Below are 17,973 nucleotides of genomic sequence, written 5' to 3'. Positions count from 1 at the left end.
AACAATAATCAACAACTACTTTTGGTTCATGTCAGTCTATCCTGGGAGATTTTGAACTAAATAATTGAGATACAGGTAGAGTCTTGTAAAAACAGAGAAACTTGCTCTATGAAAAATGCATATCTTCAATAAGTGGTTTAATCCACAGGAGAGCTATTTTGTTTATTTTCTTTATTTGTTAGAATACAAAGCAAGCTTGTTTTCAGGCTAGAACATTAAACTTCTCCACTGGAGGAAAGACAGAATGCTCAAAAAATATTAAAATGACAAGATGAAACTAACTAAGTCTTCTAATGATTTGTATGAAGACCCCCCTTCCATTAAACAAAGGTTTACCTTCTCCTTTAGACAAGACATTCTCATCTTCATCTCTTTCCCTTCTTGATCAATCATTACTCTCCTGATTGCCCTTTCTATCTCCTCTCTCTCGAAACCATTCTCCAAAACCAGTCCCACTTTCCAAACAGTCTCTACACACCTTGCATTGGTCGGCTGGTCTCCAAAACTAGGGGAACAAATCATTGGGACTCCTTCACAAACGCTCTCCAACGTCGAATTCCATCCACAGTGACTCCAAAAGCATGCTGTTGCAGGATGAGCCAGCACTTCTTGTTGAGGAGCCCATTTAATGATATGACCCCTTTCGCTCACTGCCTCTTGGAGCCCAGGTGGAAAGGGCTCCAGCCACTCCGAGCCACGGATGACTCCAGGTCTAACCACCCACAAGAATTTCTGCTTACTATTGGCTAAGCCCCAAGCCATCTCAAAGAATTCACTCTTATCTATAGCTGCAACGCTCCCAAAACTAACATACAAGACGGAGAGTGGTGCTTGCATGTCTAACCAAGAAATTGCAGTCCGGTCTTGTTCTAGTAAGCTACTTGCGGATGCTGTAAAGTATTTATGAAATGGACCAATTGTGAAACTGGGGATCGGGAAATTTTGTTGAATAGTATTCAATACAGGTTGTTCAAGTTCTACAAAGGTGTTCCAAATGATCCCCGAAGATGCTTTAATTCCCATCACCATTCCTGAGATTATTTCAGCCAGATCTTCTCCCTCAATCTTATAGGTCCGTGAAATATCTTTTACTTTAAGAGGTTGCGCCTCTGGTACTGGTGCATCTGAATGAGAATCTGAAATGGAAATTTGAGTGAATTTGAAGTCTGTACATCGAACATCTATGAAAAAGTAAGACAAACGACTAATAAGATATTGATTGTTTTCCTTTTAAGGTCAAGCTCTCCTTTCAATTTAGGCTTTTATGCTTTTTAACGGCGGGACGGATACTCGTTCAACGTTTTTTAATCGTGGGGAACATTTTACCTGTTCAACTGTTAAAATCACCGAACATTTTTAAAAAATATTATAATCATGATCGCTGATATTCATCCCACAACTGAAAAATACCCATCAGGTCCCATGACCCATTTATAGATAAGGTCATTTATCCCCCTTCCATTCCTCTAGTATATCATTAAAAGCATAACAATCTCAAAAATAAAATAATCTGAAAGGAGTGACAAAATCATAACAAATATCCTGAGAGCTAGCACGTACCTAAACCTTCTGAGAGATAGCCTTTCTGAAGCAAGACCGGATGGAGACGAAGAACATGAAACGCAGAAAGACTACTCGTTCTCAAAACAAGCCTCGGCAGCATAAGCAAGTCCGCGACAGCTTGAGTAAAGTACAACAAAGCATCCGTTATCAAGCAGAGAATAGGCTCGTCTGCAGAAGCATTCGACAAGAGCCTCTTCACGCAGTCGCGAAACGGATCGAAGCAAACCTTGTTGAGAAGCACGACGTTGGTGACACTTCCCTGCATGGTCGGGGAGGCAGTGAGGGTTTCTTCTGAGATGGCCTCGAAAGCGAAGTGAGGGTAGTTGGATTTGTTGGGAGAGTTGCAGAAAGTGTGGATGATTGTGATATTGAAGCCCTTGGAGTAGAGGATGCTTGCAAGCTGAAGCATGGGGTTTATGTGGCCTTGAAACGGTAATGGAAAGAGCAGCAACCTCCCACCCATCTTCCGCTCTGTTAACTTGTTATCCTCTTTGTTTTCTCGTTCGATAATAATCAATATCTTGGGAACTGGAAGGCTTATTTATAAGCGATAAATTAATAAAATATTTCATTAAAATAAATCCAATATTTTCAATATCAAATATAATATACGTCACCAAATCTGACGTTTGAGTCATCTCTGCACCGTCTCCCTAGATTTAGTTGGACGTCCGAAAAGGTGGATTATTTTAAAATATCTTCTACTCATCTATACTTATTGGGGTTAATAATCAAGTGAGTCACCAGAGTGGGCTCGATATATCAAGTTGGTCACTGAACTAAAAACCGTCTCAAATTGGTCATTTAAGTCGGTTACACGTATCTTTAAATATGAGCTAAAGGATTAAAAATATTATTTACAGAGGTTTACGCATTATTCTTGAATGTTATCACAACTAAGTACAATGTTATGACTTCTAGTATTTATAATAATATATTTTGATTTTATCAAGTTTATTTATTATTTATTTTTAATTAAAATAAAGGAATTAACTATATAATAAAAAATAAATAACAAATAAACTTGATAAAATTTAAATATATTATCATAAATACTAGAAGTCATAACCTTGTACTAAGTTGGGGTAACATTCAAGAATAATGTGTAAATCTATGTAAATAATACTTTTACTCCTTAGAACTCATATTTAAAGATACATGTAACTGACTTAAGTGACCAATTTGAGACGGTTTTGAGTTCAGTGACCAACTTGATATATTAAGTCCACTTTGATGACTCACTTGATTATTAACCCATACTTATTGTGCTATTAAAGGCGAAATATTAAAAGTTTGGTCGGTCAGTACTTGGGTCGAATTATGGGCTTTTTATATAATCAATTATCAAAAGTTTGGTCGGTCGATACTTGGGCCGAATTATGGTTTTTTTATATAATCAATTATCCTTTTTAACTAAAATTATTATCTTTTTTATATTTTCTAATTAAAATTTCAAAATTTTAAAAATAACATTGGACAACATAGCAACTATCCTTTTTAACTAAAACACGTTATCTTTTTTAGATTTCTAACCTAAAAACCAAATACTATTAAAACTGAGATATTTAAAATTTGGTCGGTACTTGAGCCGAATTATGAGCCTTTTTATATAATCAATTATCATTTTTAACTAAAACAATTATCTTTTTATGGCAAAAAAAAAACAATTATCTTTTTTATATTTACTAACTAAAAAAACTCAAAATTTAAAAAATAATATTAGACAACATAACAACTACTTTTTATAACTAAAACACGTTATCTTTTTCAGACATTTAACTTAAAAACTGATTTTCTAAAAAATAACACATGCAACATACATGTAAAAAAAATATGTGCCGATCTATATAACTAATGGTTCTTTTTAACTAAAATATATTATCTCTTTTATGTTTTATACTAAAAAAACTCAATCCTAACAAAAAAAAAACTCAATCTCCTGAAATAACATCAAGCAACATATTAATTACCTTTTTAACTAGAACACACTATATCTTTTAGATTTTCAAACTAAAAAACCGATCTTCTACGATTAACACGGATGACCAGTGTTGTAAAAAGCGGGAATCATATTTAATCGGTAAAGACATCAAACAAGGATTAATCGAGGATTAATTTTATTGATCTGAGATTAATAGAATGATTAATAGAATAATCAGATATTTAATCAGTTCGGCGAGTTACGGAATAAGGATTCATCGATGATTAATCGTTATTATTCACCGAGTTTTAGAACAGAGCGGGTGACATATTTATAAAAATAAAATATTATTATGTATAATTAATAATAAACCAGTGATACTTTTCCACTAAAATACATTAGCATTATTTTTTAAATACTCCAATGGTCTTAGTTTAAAAGTAATATTATAAATCTATACTATACAGTATATCATTATTATACAATTAAAGCTCGGTCGAGTTTGATGATCTTGTTGATATTCGACCAACAAACCTCCTTAATTTATAACATGTTATGATATACTTTTTATTATCTATTAAACCAAACCAATAAAAATTAGGTTAGTATGATGTGTCGGTATTTGGGTTTACGTGTCTCTTTACCTTATAATATGTTCTATACAGCATTAAATTATTAATTTTTAACATTTTCATTAAAATATAAATGTTCGAACTAATTTTTAATCAGTCATTTGACGGACCTAATTCATTCAGCCGTTAAATAAAAAATTTATTTAACCACATTATTCTTTCTTAATTTTATTTTCACAATAAAATTAGTTAAATTTAAAATATATACAATAAAATAATAAATATTATAGCCGCCCGTGCTTTGCACGGGTTATAAGGTAGTATTAATAATAACTAGTGAATAAAGCCGCGCTTCGCGGCGGCGTTATGAAATTTTTATAAATTTTGATACGAATTAATATTATAATTGTGTAAAAATTATTTTGGGTCATGTTCCCGTTAAACATATCATTAATATAAACAAAAGAACTGTATTAACTTTAGAATTCTTAAACATGATTTTTTGAATTATGATTATATTTTTCATTCGAAATTTAAGAAAATCGCAAAACTGAATCAAACAATTCTATAGACGCCCCTAATAACAAAACATTATAATGTAGATATTAGTTTGTGTCGCCCTACCGTCAAACACAATAATAATAAAAATTATTATAATTATGATAAAGTTAAAGATTATAATCGGATAAAAATTATTTTAAGTTGTGGTCCCGTTTGAATAAAAAAAATATTGTAACTTAGATAAAAATTTATTTTAGCCGCTTTCCCGTCAAACATAATACTAATTGAAAATTTCTTATTATCTAGATAAAAATTAATTTGGGCCGCCCTCCCCTGAAATACAAGTAGAATCATTTACATTATGATAAAATTATAATTATAATTGGATAAATATATCCAATTTCATAGATTTTAGCTATTATATTTTTCTTTAAAATTCATATTTCTTAATTGTTTAGAATTATCTCTCTTTTCTCTTAAGATTCCTATTTCTTCGCTACTTAGAATTTCATAGATTTTAGCTATTATATTTTGGTTAAAATTCCTCTTTCTTTACTACTTAGAATTGTATCTCTTTTACTATTTTTTAGCTACTTTACCGATTTTCTCTCAAAAAATTAGAAATTTAAACAGAAAGTTTCTAAAGACTCCACGTAATCTCCCGCGTGTCCTCTCAAGAATAATTTACGTTATGATAAAATTATAATCATAATTGGATAAATATATCCATTTCATAAATTTAAGTTATTATATTTTTCTTAAGATTCCTATTTTTTAATTTAAGATTCTTATTTGTTAACTACTTAGAATTTCACAAATTTTAGCTATTATATTTTTGTTAAGATTCCTATTTGTTAACTATTTAGAATTATATCTATTTTACGATTACTATTGTTTAACTACTTTACATATTTTCTCTCAAAAAAATTAGAAAAATTAACCAAAGAGATTCTAGAGACGCGTTAAGATTCCTATTTCTTAACTACTTAGAATTATATCTCTTTTACGATTATTTTATGATTTCTAAATTAATATGAAAAAGAATTGTGCTATTGTTAGAATTCTTTTAATAGATTCCAGAGTATTACCTTTAGAATCCGATAAGAAAAAAAATTGAAAATTAGAAAAATTAACCAAAGATTTTCTAGAGACGCGTTAAGATTCCTACTTCTTAACTATTTAGAATTATATCTCTTTTGTGATTATTTTATGATTTCTAAATTAATATGAAAAAGAATTGTGTTATTGTTAGAATCCTTTTAATAGATTCTAGAGTATTACTTTTAGAATTCGATAAGAAAAGAATTGTATTATTTTTAGAATTCTTGGACCTTATTTTTTTGAATTATAATTATATTTTCTCTCCGAAATTTATGAAAAATTAGAAGACTGAATCGAACGATTCTAGAGACGCCCGCATCCTCCTTTATATATATATATTGATTCAACTATAATAAAATCACATAAATTTTTTAAATAAAATTATTTTATTCAAAATTATGATATGGAGTAATTAGTATCACTTCACTAATTGTATCGTGTTAGCTTAAATTATCTATTTAAATAATTTTATATTATAGGTGAATCCTAAATAAATCATTTGATTAAAATCATTGATGCGTCTACCGCGTCATTTGCCAAAGAAATTGCGACAAAATTTCGATTATGTAACATTACTCCAATAATTATATTGTGTAGCTCAAATTATTTGTTTGAATAATTTTATATTATAGATGACTTGAGATTTATAAAAATAATTTTGATAAATTATTTATATGAGTGATCAATTAATATTTATTAAAAAAATAAAATAAATATAACTTGTTCAAATTATTAGATATCGCTAACTTTTGATTTTAGGTCGGTGCATGTTGCGGAAAGTTTAAGGCTTGTGCATGTTTCAAGAAGATTTTTTTACAAGTCGGAAGTAGTTTATCTGTATCGTTGATGTAAAAATTTTTAAATAAACTTCTAATTTACAAGTCAAAATTTGAGAAGTTGAAAATCGTAACTTTTTTTAATGACTTATTGTTTTAAAATTTTGCATGTATAAAAATGTTTAGAATCAATTTAAATGCAAATTTCTAATATTTAGTTTTAAATAAATTTCTGACTTATCACATGAAGACCGCTTAAAATAAATATAACTAAAGTCTCAGTCTTAAAATCAGACCAGGCTCTTTTTATGGGTAAATGCTTTTCATGTCATATTATTCAGGCCCACTCACGTCGACGTCGATGACAATAGTTCAGAAGACTCGGCAGTACATGTTGGTTATCAATTTGAACTGAATAACCGGAAACGACGTGGTACTTGTAGCTTTGGTTAGACAAATCCACGGCCTGTTGGTTTGAGTTTTCTTTGTCTGCTTTGAGTAAAAGTCGGATCATATCCGATGGGAATATCCCTGGATAGAAAGTTCATGTTTCTTGTCATAATTTTTTTTTTTTTTTTTTTTGAAAATGAGAATAAATCTCAACGAGAATCGGCAATTCACCGTGATAATTCTTTCATTCAAGAAAGCTTATTATCTAACCGTCGGACATGCAAGATGACCGGGGAAATTTAGACAATAAAACTTTAATGTCCGAAAAGAAAACGGGTCTTCTTCCAAGAATCCTGAAAATAAAACAAGAGAAACAAGAAAAATATAAGTCGATATATTTAACAGGTTATATCAAAATATTTCCACAATCATGATAACTCATGATTGAGACAATTAAGCTCTTAATTAAGGCATAATAATAAAATATTAATGTCCTTAATTAAGACACAATTAAGGCCCTCAAATAAGGCACAATTAACGCCCTCAATAAAGAGCACAATTTACGCCCAAAAGGCACAGTTTACGCCCTCAATTAGGAGGCCCAATTTACGCCCTCAATTAAGGCACAATTAGCGCTTTCCTTCCTGAAACCGGATCACGTCCCGAAACCACCGTCACCGCCACCATCGGCCACCACCGCTATGCTATCGGTCAAGTTGTCTCGTCGTATGCGAAACGAACAACGAAGCGTCTCATTTGTAACACGAAAAATCGTCAAAAAACACCAAAAACCAAATAAAACACAAGTATTAAACAAACAAACAAATACCCACAAACAAACAAGATTAAAGTCAAACACCTTTTCACAATTCCACTCAAATAAATCAGAAAATGAAAGTAACAAAAAAAAAAACGAAGAGATACCTTGAAAGAGATGGGAGCAAGTCTTGGATGGAGAGGAGAGTGAGATGAAGCGTAACCCTTTTAGGCTTAATATGTTTTTTTTTTAGTGTGGTACAGATGCGGGAGAAGAAGGAAGATTAGGCACTGGCACGCGATAAGGATTCAGAATAAAAGCTGGTCATAATTTAAAACTAAAGAGTGTATGTTTTTAATTATTAATAGGAGGTTTTGTATGTCTTCAATTATTATTGGCATATAGCGTTTTTATTAGGGTGTGTGGCGGAGCTGTTTAGATCATGATTAATGTGTCCGGTTTAAATTCATGCATCGGTATTTAGATTAACGAATTTATTCTATGAAATTAGAATCTCATTATCATTTAATGGATAAATAATTCTCATCTATCTCATTCTAATCCACAATCCAAACATCATCTTAGGTGCTGTTTGGGGTTGTTGTTGCAGACAGCAACAGCAGCTTTTTGCTGAAAAGCAGGTGAAAAACTGTTTGGTAAATCTAAAAGCAGCTTTTCCGAATAGCAGCTTTTAGCTGAAAAGCTGTTAGAAAAAGCAGGTCTCCTATGCTTTTGGAAAAAGCTGCTTTGCAGCTTTTGCAGAATGCTGCTCTAGATTTTATTATAAAACCTCACAAAAACATTATTTTTATTTATATTATAACTCAAAATGAGTAAATATCAAAAAATTACCAAACAGTTATCTGATTTCTACAACAGCATTTATTTTACCAGCACTTTTTCTGACAGCACAGCAATTTTTAACAGCACTCTCAAACAGACCCTCAAACAGACCCTTAGAACAGTTCCAGCAATACTATTTTTGTTGTCCACTTCCCATCTACGATGGGAAGATAAGCATAGACCTGGGCAGGGAAAAGTTAGACATGCGCGTTGAAGGAAGTAAAATAAAAAAATTGAGCAAGTGTTCTCTTTGATGGGCATGGGAATCGAAGGATTTGTCCGATATATATGCACGGCCAACATACAAGTTTGTGGGATGAAAATGTTATGTATCTGGGCATTTGTCATTGCGGTTGCTCTAAGTTGTGATATACACTCCTAACAAGTCCTTTCTCGTAACATAGAGATGCTTGTGTATATCCTTTTTGATTTGGAATTTTCTTTCGTTCTCTTGTTTTCTTTGTTCAATGTACAAAATATGCATTTAATGTATAAGTTAAAGTTATTCTCTGTATTTTGTTAAATTTACTTCTTTTATACTTCGCTTTTTTTTGCATTTTTCAGTTTTGTTCCCTAGTCTGCTCTTTAAGGTGTTCCAGCCATACTTTATATGCTCAAGATCTGAAAAGACAATGCAAAAGTCTGTTAGATTAATTTACTCTCATGGTAGTGGTTTTCGTTTAGTTGCTATTTGCTAAGGACATGAGTTGATGTGTTGCTTAGGATTGTGAATTGGTCATGTATAGTTGATTTTGGAAACGAGGAGCATCTGAATTGGGATTTTGGAATAAAGCTGTGTGTGCATCTGAGCCCAGTTGCAGTGCAATGTACATATATTAAAAAAAAAATTCATCACTTATAAAATCCACAAGTTTTAGCAGAGAGTTAGTAACCTCAGTAACAATTTTAACTAGTTGCACTTGGACCTGTTTGGCTGGCTAAATGAGTTTATTATTTTAAAAAGCATATCTTTATAATTATATGTTTCAACTGATATGACTTATAACCTTAAGTACTTGTTCTTAGAAGATATTGAAGGTTTTTTATATTCTCGAGATGAACCAAAGTCGAATATTCTAGAGATGAACCAAAGTAGAACCATGACCTGGTCTCAGGATACATCCTTAACCAGTGGGCTATCCAATCATGCTCATATATATATTTAAATTTTTAATTGTCTTATCACATATCATCTTTAGTTAGTTGTTCATGATTACTTTAAAATAATTAGCACTTAAGTACTTGTTCTTAGAAGATATTGAAGGTTTTTTATATTCTCGAAATGAACCAAAGTCGAATATTCTAGAGATGAACCAAGGTAGAACCCATGACCTGGTCTCAGGATAAATCCTTAACCAGTGGACTATCCAATCATGCTCAGATATTTATTTAAATTTTTAATTGTCTTATCACATATCATTTTTAGTTAGTTCTTCATGATTACCTTTAAAATAATTAGCACTTTGCACCCGTTAACTTTAATTGTTTTTACGATTCTTTGAATTACATCAAAGTACATTACATTACACCCGTTTGACTAATTTCTATCAAAAACTAACGTAAATGTTAAAGGCAGAAAGTTTAGTTTTGTAATTAGCACTTTGCACCCATTAACTTTTGTCATTTTTTCGACTCGGCCTCATATTTTTATATGTGGGCAGAATGCATCAATTACTTTAAAATTTTAGACTCTATATAATGAAAATTTTTATTTAAAAAATTATTAAATACGATTTAAGATTTATTAATGTGTAATACTTTATTATTAATGTAGTTTAAATATAAATTAAATGAAATTCAAGTACGAGAAAATCAAAAATAAAATTGCTATAGTCGTACTTACTTTTTGGAATTCGGATTTTGGATAAATCCGATTCAATCCGAAACCTGTAAATTTGAATTTGGATTTGTATTTAATATCTTAAACCCGATTGGATTTGAATTTAAATTGTAAAAATAATTTAAATTTGAATTGATATATGTTAGATAACCCATCCCACCTGTTACCATACCTATTTATACTTCGGTTACCTTTAATCTCCTTATCGTAATTGTCAAGGTTTTAATCAATCCTTGTCTCTACCTAGTGCTAGCAGTATCGTGTTCAGAGCAATCAAAGTATGTTTAGATCAGCGCCGCCTCTTGCTGCCAATCATTCTGATGAAAACTCCACAAAGTCTGGAGTTACTCACCCTCCTTCGGATATCCAGAACATCGTTGACAATAAAGTTGCAAAGAATGCACAGGAATCTAATAATAATTTTGCGAAAAATCCTACTGGAAATCCGATGCCCGGTTTTTCAAAAGCTTTCCTGCCTAGCTATCCTGGACCGACGACATTTATCTCTCAGCAGCCTGCTCGATATTCATATGCTCACGGCCCAGTTGCTCGTGCTCCTGCTGCTGCTAACAACAATGCACAGGCAAAGCCTGATCTCGCTGAGAGGCGTGACTATGTTGTTATTGACATCAGAGACTTTGATAATTATAATAGGAAGCAAAGCTAAGTTTAAACCTATTGAGCGGTTTAGTTGGTTTATATTGTTTACCTTAATACCTCGTACAATATTACTGTTAAATTATGTCATATTCTGCCTCTGTGTAGTGATGGCTATGATTTTATCTATTCAACTGCGAACCTAGAGCTGATTTTGTTATATATTTGTCTTCTTTTTAGTTAAGATTCTTATTTATTTCGGTTATAATTTTTATTTATCTGTGCACTTATCGTGTACTTTGTCTCTGCCGCTCACTTTTATTTGTTTTATTTATTTAACACGCATTTTAAGGTTTGTCTTAAAATACATGTCAAATTCTCCATCCCAAAGGATGTTTAATGAGAAAGAGGGAGTATTATACGAAGAATCTGATGAGTAAACCATAAAAGGTCAATATGATCCATAACTCTATTTAGTCATAAAAGGCATATATTACTTGGTTCCTCTTATAATTTGCTACAACTCTGTTCAGTTTAATCTTCCCTACAAACTTAAGAAATCAAAAACTTGTTGCTTCACTACTTGTTTGTGCCAAACATGAGTTATTAGTAGTTTCACATTGAATGTCAGATATGCCTTAATGCATATCCATTATTGACCATTGGTGATGATAAATCAACAACAAATTTGGTGTGACTTATTGTGGCCTTCTCTAAGTGTTTGGTTTGCTATTTGCCACTTGAGTAGTCCTTCGTTTGTAAGGCATTCATGTCATTGACGCAGTGATGCACTGCTGACTCTCGTCACACAGAGCATCTCTACTTTCATCACCTGTTCTTATATATCAGACGATGCATGTCTTAAAAGATAGGATGCGCCCTTTTATCAGCTCGATATACATTTGGATCTAATGTTCTGTTAAGTTATTGCTTTAGTTTGTCACTGTACAGGATACTACTTTCTAAAACTACTTAATTTAATTTCACTGTTATGAACCACTCAGGATTTCAGAAGAGAGTTTCTAATTTTCGAGTTTAGCTTCCCTTTCTAAATTACTATTGTTGTTTACATCTCTTCTTCAACTATTTGTCATGTGCAAGAAGATGTACTCTATGTGAACCATAAAGTTGTATTCAACATAAAGTTGTCCGTCTATAATATCCACCTCTTCAGGTACAGACACAGGTAGTAATAGCTCTAATTTTAAGATGTCCAGATCAAGTCACAGAGAGGGACAAGTCCACTATTATTATGATACTTTAATGGCTATTGGCTATGCTTCGTAATTTGGTGCCAGCAGGTAATTCCAATAAGGTGGTATAACTTTGATCATCAGTCTGAAACTTCTCATTATATGAGAACTTTTGAATTTTGAATAATGTTATTTTGATGTTCATTGTAAAAATTTGAGTTTGAAGTGATTTATACTTGGGAATTTATCAAATATACTACTTTTTAGGATCTTATTTGCAAAAATACCATCTTCCTAAATTAATTGCATATTTACTAAACTAAGTTCCTAAATTGCAAAAATACTACCCCTCTCCCCTGCAACTAAATGCAACCTCATATGCAACTGAATGCCTGATTTGAAATTCCACTTTTCAAATGTCATTTTCGACCTCATCCTTGGGTCGAAAATGACATTTGAAAAGTGGAACTTCAAATCAGGCATTCAGTTGCATATGAGGTTGCATTTAGTTGCAGGGGAGAGGGGTAGTATTTTTGCAATTTAGGAACTTAGTGTAGTAAAACTGCAAATAGCTATTCTTGAGAAAAGTAAATTTGCAAAAATTTACTTTTTCCTATATATATATGAAAAAACCCCTTTATACTTTAAGAAGATATATAAAATCTAATTTATATGTATTAAAATATTAAAATTATGATTTTTTTTTAAAATTAACAATAATTTAGATCTCATGATCTCACTCTTTTATAATTATATCTTTGAAAAATATTTGAGATAAAATCCAACAAAAGTATTGATATTTAATTTAAATATAGTTCAAGAAATTATAAATTTGATAACAATGTCTTTCAAATATAAAAATATTGTCTCTATTATCATATAGCTAGCTTATGAAAAATTATTTTATCTATTTTACTATTATCAAAAGAAATAAAAGAGTGATATAAAATATTGTTTCTATTATCATTTAGTTTATGAAAATTTATTAACCAGAACATAATATAGTCGGAAAAACCCCCAGGTGACCATACAATACTAAAAGCAATTAGCTGATTTGTTTCTTGATCATTTGACACATAAAATTTAAAAATTCTTAAAGCTAAAAATGAAATCAAAGATTTTCCAAGCGATCCAAATCGCACCAACAACACAGAAAGCAGCAACATCACAATTGACCTTATCACATAAAAACAGTGTTCAAAAACCCTGATCTCACAAACTGAGATCGGAAGAGCGGCACCCCATCTATCTATATGTTGGATACCAACTATAGACATGCCGAAAGTGTAAAGCTCAAACTTTGGTTGTGAAATGTGAGCTCTTGTCATAATTACCACAATATTTGACGCGGGCTTTCCATATCCCAAAAAAATATCAATAAAACCATTCTCAATAGATCCAACATCGACTGTATCGAAACGTAACTAAACAAAAACATAATAAAACACTCCACAAAGAGAGACAAACAAAAAATTGAGTTTTATTAAAAGAAAATCAGCGAAGATGAAAGAAAACAAAAGGGCCGGGGCTTCTCACCGGAGATTAAATCAGTGGAAGCCTCTCAACTAGCTTGAAAGAAGACGTCGGCCTTCCAATCGTTTTAGTTGGACTGTGCCGTTTTATAACACACTTTTTTTCCAGATTTTTGGATAACACCGACGTGCTAAGTTTCATCTGAAACAGCTGCTGCATCACGAAGAGGTTTTGGGAACTACTCCAAAGAGTTCACTTATTCTTTTTCGATCACAATTTTTTGTTTTCAAATGAGATGCTCTCAACTTTTTCTTTGATCGCTTCCAAATACGTTGCACAGTTCTCGTTGGTATGGAAAACAAAGCTGCAACTTCCCTGCTTGCGTTTCTCTTCAAATTTCCATTTGCACTCCTTTGGAGCATAGCAATATAGACCGCATGTTTTTGTTCATTTGACAATACATTCTCTGTTGTATTTTCTTCCTCTGTAGAATAAGCCAATAAACCAAGATTAGTGTTATTTTGAGAAAATTTTATAAAAAATAGTGGAATATAAGAATTGTAGAATACTTTCATGGTCTTGATTGATGAATCCCTGATTATTTTCTAGCTCTAAAGAGTTTTCACCTATAAAAAAATAAGTGAAAACAAGTCACCCAATAAATATTTTACAAAAAAATATTAAATTAAAAATCAAAATATTTACTCCCAATAAGTTCACTAATTACTTTTTAATAAATGAGACTTTAAAAAATTACTCTTACTTTCAAATGGAGTCTCATTCAAATTAATATGATTAAATTCCCGAGAATGATTATTTTCTAACTCCAAAGAGTTTTCACCTATGGGAAAAATAAGTGAAAACAAGTCACACAATATAATATTATGCGAAAAATTATTAAATTGGAAATCAAATTAATCAAAATATTTACTCCCAAAAAGTTCACTAATTAATTTTAAAAAAATGAGACTTTAAAAAATTAATCTTACTTTCAAATGGAGGCTCATTCAAATTTAAAAGCTTAAATTTCCGAGAATGAGTATTTTCCAGCTCCAAAAAGTTTTCACCTGTAAAAAAATAAGTGAAAACAATTCTCATAATATAACTTTTTACTAAAAATTATTAAATTAAAAATCAAGATAATCAAAATATTTATTCCCAAAAAGTTCACTAATTACTTTTAAAAAATGAGACTTTAAAAAAATTAAACTTACTTTCATATGGAGACGCATTCAAATTAATATGATTAAATTCCTGAGAATGATTATTTTCCAGTTCTGACGAGTTTTCACCTATTAAAAAAATAAGTGAAAACAAGTAATGCAATATAAATTTTTACTAAAAACTAAAAATCAAAATAATCAATAAAATATATTTACTCCCAAAAAGTTCACTCCAATCAATTTGATTTCTTTTCAGTATCTCTTTAGATTGAGATGAAGTGTACTCTCCTTGTGTAAAATGTTGTGAACCCAAGTCATCTGCAAATGCACATAGAAATATAATAAAGACTATTGAAAAAATAAAAAGAATCAAAAATTTTTTACAGAAAACACATATACTTTAAGAACAAAATGCATAAAGAATAAAGAATAAAGAGAAGTTATAAAAAAAACCTTATAACAGAAAGAAAGTGTATACACAACAAGATGTAAAAATAAACAAAAACATGATACATAAACATATGATTATATGAAAAATACAAAAATAAGCAAGTGATATGATACATACATATATATACATGGGAATATAACAAGCCCTTGAAAAAAAATCACATACCTTGTGCTGAAATATTCTCTTCTGCATCTGCTGAAGTATTCAAATCAATAAAATAATTCCCATCCATTTTCCATAAATAATTTTGACGTGTTTTTTGTGTTATATACACGCTCATCATTTATAATACTCTTATGGAGGGAACATCATTTGTAATACTCTTATATATGGAGGGAATAAGAAGAGGGGGGAAATTGTGAAAAATATTCATTTGAATCATCTTGTGGAGGGAGGTTTTCAAATAGTGTTTATGCTAGCTCACGTAATATTAATTATTATTGTGAGTTTTCTTACCCTCATTAATTATAGTTGGAAGTTCATAAGATAATAAAAGAAGTATACTCCTATTAATTATCCGTATTTTGATAAAGCTTCTTATTATGTGTGCATAAACCTAAAACGTCAAATATATGAAAACGGGAAGGGAAAGTGAGGATTCAAATCCATGACCTCGCCGCTATACCGTCAACCCCTAGTTACTAATGCTACTCGGCACTTGCTTGTGTCCTTCGTTTGCAGTGCATTCGTGTTAAATTTAGTTTTTGATTTCCTCATTTCTCAGATACTTTCTTCTTATTTCAGATCCAATATCGCATCATATCTTTTATATTAGCGTGTGCACTGATATTTATTTATCATTTTGGATGGAACTTTATAAATTGCTAGTCGCTAGAGGATTTTCGGGGAAGGCATCTAACATTCAAGATTATTTTCCATATCAATTTTGCATTAAGTTGTATTACCTGTCAAATGTCGTTCATAAGATCAAGGTTTTCTTCAACGGTCCTACTTTGAGCTTTCTGTTGTGGACAGGTGATCAGGTACTCTATATGGATCGTTTAGTTCTATTAACTTGTAAGCTTTGCATATTTTTTGTCCTTCGGTGAAATATATGTTTCCAGAACCATCTGTTCAGGACTTCAGGTACAGGTAGTAATAGCCATCAATGGAGTTTTTTAGATCAAGTGGGACAGAGACAGTCATCTAGCTATTGTAGCTAGTGATACATCGATGGCTATGATTCTTGATTTAGGGCTGAGAAATACTTGTGTAATCTTGAATTGAGGCGTTAAATGTTTGTAATTTTGTAACCCCTGCAAGTGTGAGTTTCTGTTAGTTTAGGAATTGCATGCATCAGAGCTATTTAAAACAGTAGTAATTCCAATAGCTGATATGTCACAGACCGTGAACTCTGCCAGCCTGAAACTTGGTTTTTCGTAAATAATCTGTCATTACTTGTAAATTTTCAAGTTTGGCTAGTATCTCTGGCTCCTCAACTTATGTCTGTTTGTCGTTGGATTTGCTTCAGTCATCGTTCAGCATAAGTTCATGTATACTTTACTTTTGCTGGATAAAACTCTTATGATCTTTCATAGTCTCAGATGATGCACCAATGTTTTTGCATTATCGTGTCATGTTTTACTGTTGAACTATTCTTAAAGGCCTTCTTATCCGGTACGACCGGTAGTAACTAACTGTATTGTGCTCATAATGACTGTGCAGCCTGCAGGCCGTTGATCTCGATTAACTAGAACGAGGTTTGTGGTTAGAGGATGAATATGGAATCTCGCTGCTCATAGACTTATAAACTAAGCATTATTGATGGTAAGTTGGTTGCACATCGCGGTTAAGGTGGTAGGTGGTAGCTCATCACAGTTCACAGGTCAACTATATCAATATAATTGATGTCTGATGTTGATTTATAACCTGCATTGTGGCTTTACAAAGTGCAGCATGCATTTTCCCGTGCCAGAGATCCAAATCATTTCAGGTTTGCTAAAAGACAATAAGTACTCGGAGCATCTCCAACTTCGTCACATAATCAAATATAATCTTTTTATATTCTCTCTTGCACATTATTTTTAGTATCCTTTCTTAAAAAACACTTTAGTGATATAATCTTTCTATATTATCTCTTGCACATTATTTTTAGTATCCTTTCTTAAAAAACACTTTAGTGATTGACATTTATAGATTACATTTATTTGGATGAAATGGAACGAGGGGAAAAAATGAAAAAATAAAAAAGTATGAGATAATAGCGATTAAATATAAGTGAGTCTATATTTTTTTTTGACGAAAATTATAGAAAAATATAATGAAAAAATGGAATGAGCGTGAGATTTATAGTTTAAATATTTTGAGATATAATAATTGGAAGAGGTAATTGCATATCGCACCCCCTAACTATCGTTCAAAAACGATATTGTACACATACTTTGAGAAACCCAACTCGCACCCTCCTATCTTTACATTTCGAGAACGATATGCACCCCCTCTGTTAAATTCCATTAAATTCCGTTAAAATATTCCCTCCGTCTCAATTTACATGTCCCTTTTGCTTTTCGAGGAGTCAAATTTACTAATTTTTGACCAACTATTATAAAATATTTATTTATTGTTTTAGAAAATAGAAAGTTACATATTAAAATAGACTACATTTATTTTTTGATGATATTTTTTAAATTTTTGTTTAATTAAGCTATCCCCAAGTCACAAAAATTTTTAAAAAATATCATCAAAACATAAATCTAATCTATTTTAATATGTTACTTTTCATTTTTCAAAATAATAAATAAATATTTTCTAATAGTTGGTCAAAAATTAGTCAATTTGACGCCTAGAAAAGCAAAAGGGACATGTAAATTGAGACGGAGGGAGTATTTTAAC

At 31.1% G+C, this 17,973-nt stretch overlaps 1 protein-coding gene and 1 long non-coding RNA gene across 2 annotated transcripts; both read right to left on the bottom strand.

Moving 5' to 3' along the window:
* Positions 1–116: 116 nt before the first annotated feature.
* LOC108226135 (UDP-glycosyltransferase 76B1) lies at positions 117–2,087 on the bottom strand. The gene is made up of 2 exons (XM_017401080.2): positions 1,561–2,087; positions 117–1,136 (listed from the first exon to the last, which is right to left on the bottom strand). The coding sequence occupies exons 1-2, from the start codon at positions 2,024–2,026 to the stop codon at positions 259–261; spliced, it is 1,344 nt and encodes a 447-aa protein (XP_017256569.2). The 5' UTR covers positions 2,027–2,087; the 3' UTR covers positions 117–258.
* A 4,946-nt stretch (positions 2,088–7,033) lies between these two features.
* LOC135147363 (uncharacterized) lies at positions 7,034–7,895 on the bottom strand. Its single transcript, XR_010284921.1, has 2 exons — positions 7,749–7,895; positions 7,034–7,177 (listed from the first exon to the last, which is right to left on the bottom strand). It is a non-coding gene; the product is annotated as an uncharacterized LOC135147363 (long non-coding RNA).
* Between the last annotated feature and the right edge of the window lie 10,078 nt (positions 7,896–17,973).

Source organism: Daucus carota, chromosome 6, assembly GCF_001625215.2.
Source record: "Daucus carota subsp. sativus chromosome 6, DH1 v3.0, whole genome shotgun sequence".
In the NCBI taxonomy this organism is placed as follows: Eukaryota; Viridiplantae; Streptophyta; class Magnoliopsida; order Apiales; family Apiaceae; genus Daucus; species Daucus carota.
The sequence above is the reverse complement of the archived record's forward strand: the minus strand, read 5'-3'. Positions and strand labels throughout refer to the sequence as shown.

Coding starts and splice junctions, on each gene's coding strand:
- LOC108226135 (XM_017401080.2), bottom strand. CDS start 2,026: ATGGGTGGGAGGTTGCTGCTCTTTCCATTACCGTTTCAAGGCCACATA. Junction 1,137..1,560: donor CTATCTCTCAGAAGGTTTAG/GTACGTGCTAGC, acceptor TTTCCATTTCAG/ATTCTCATTCAGATGCACCA.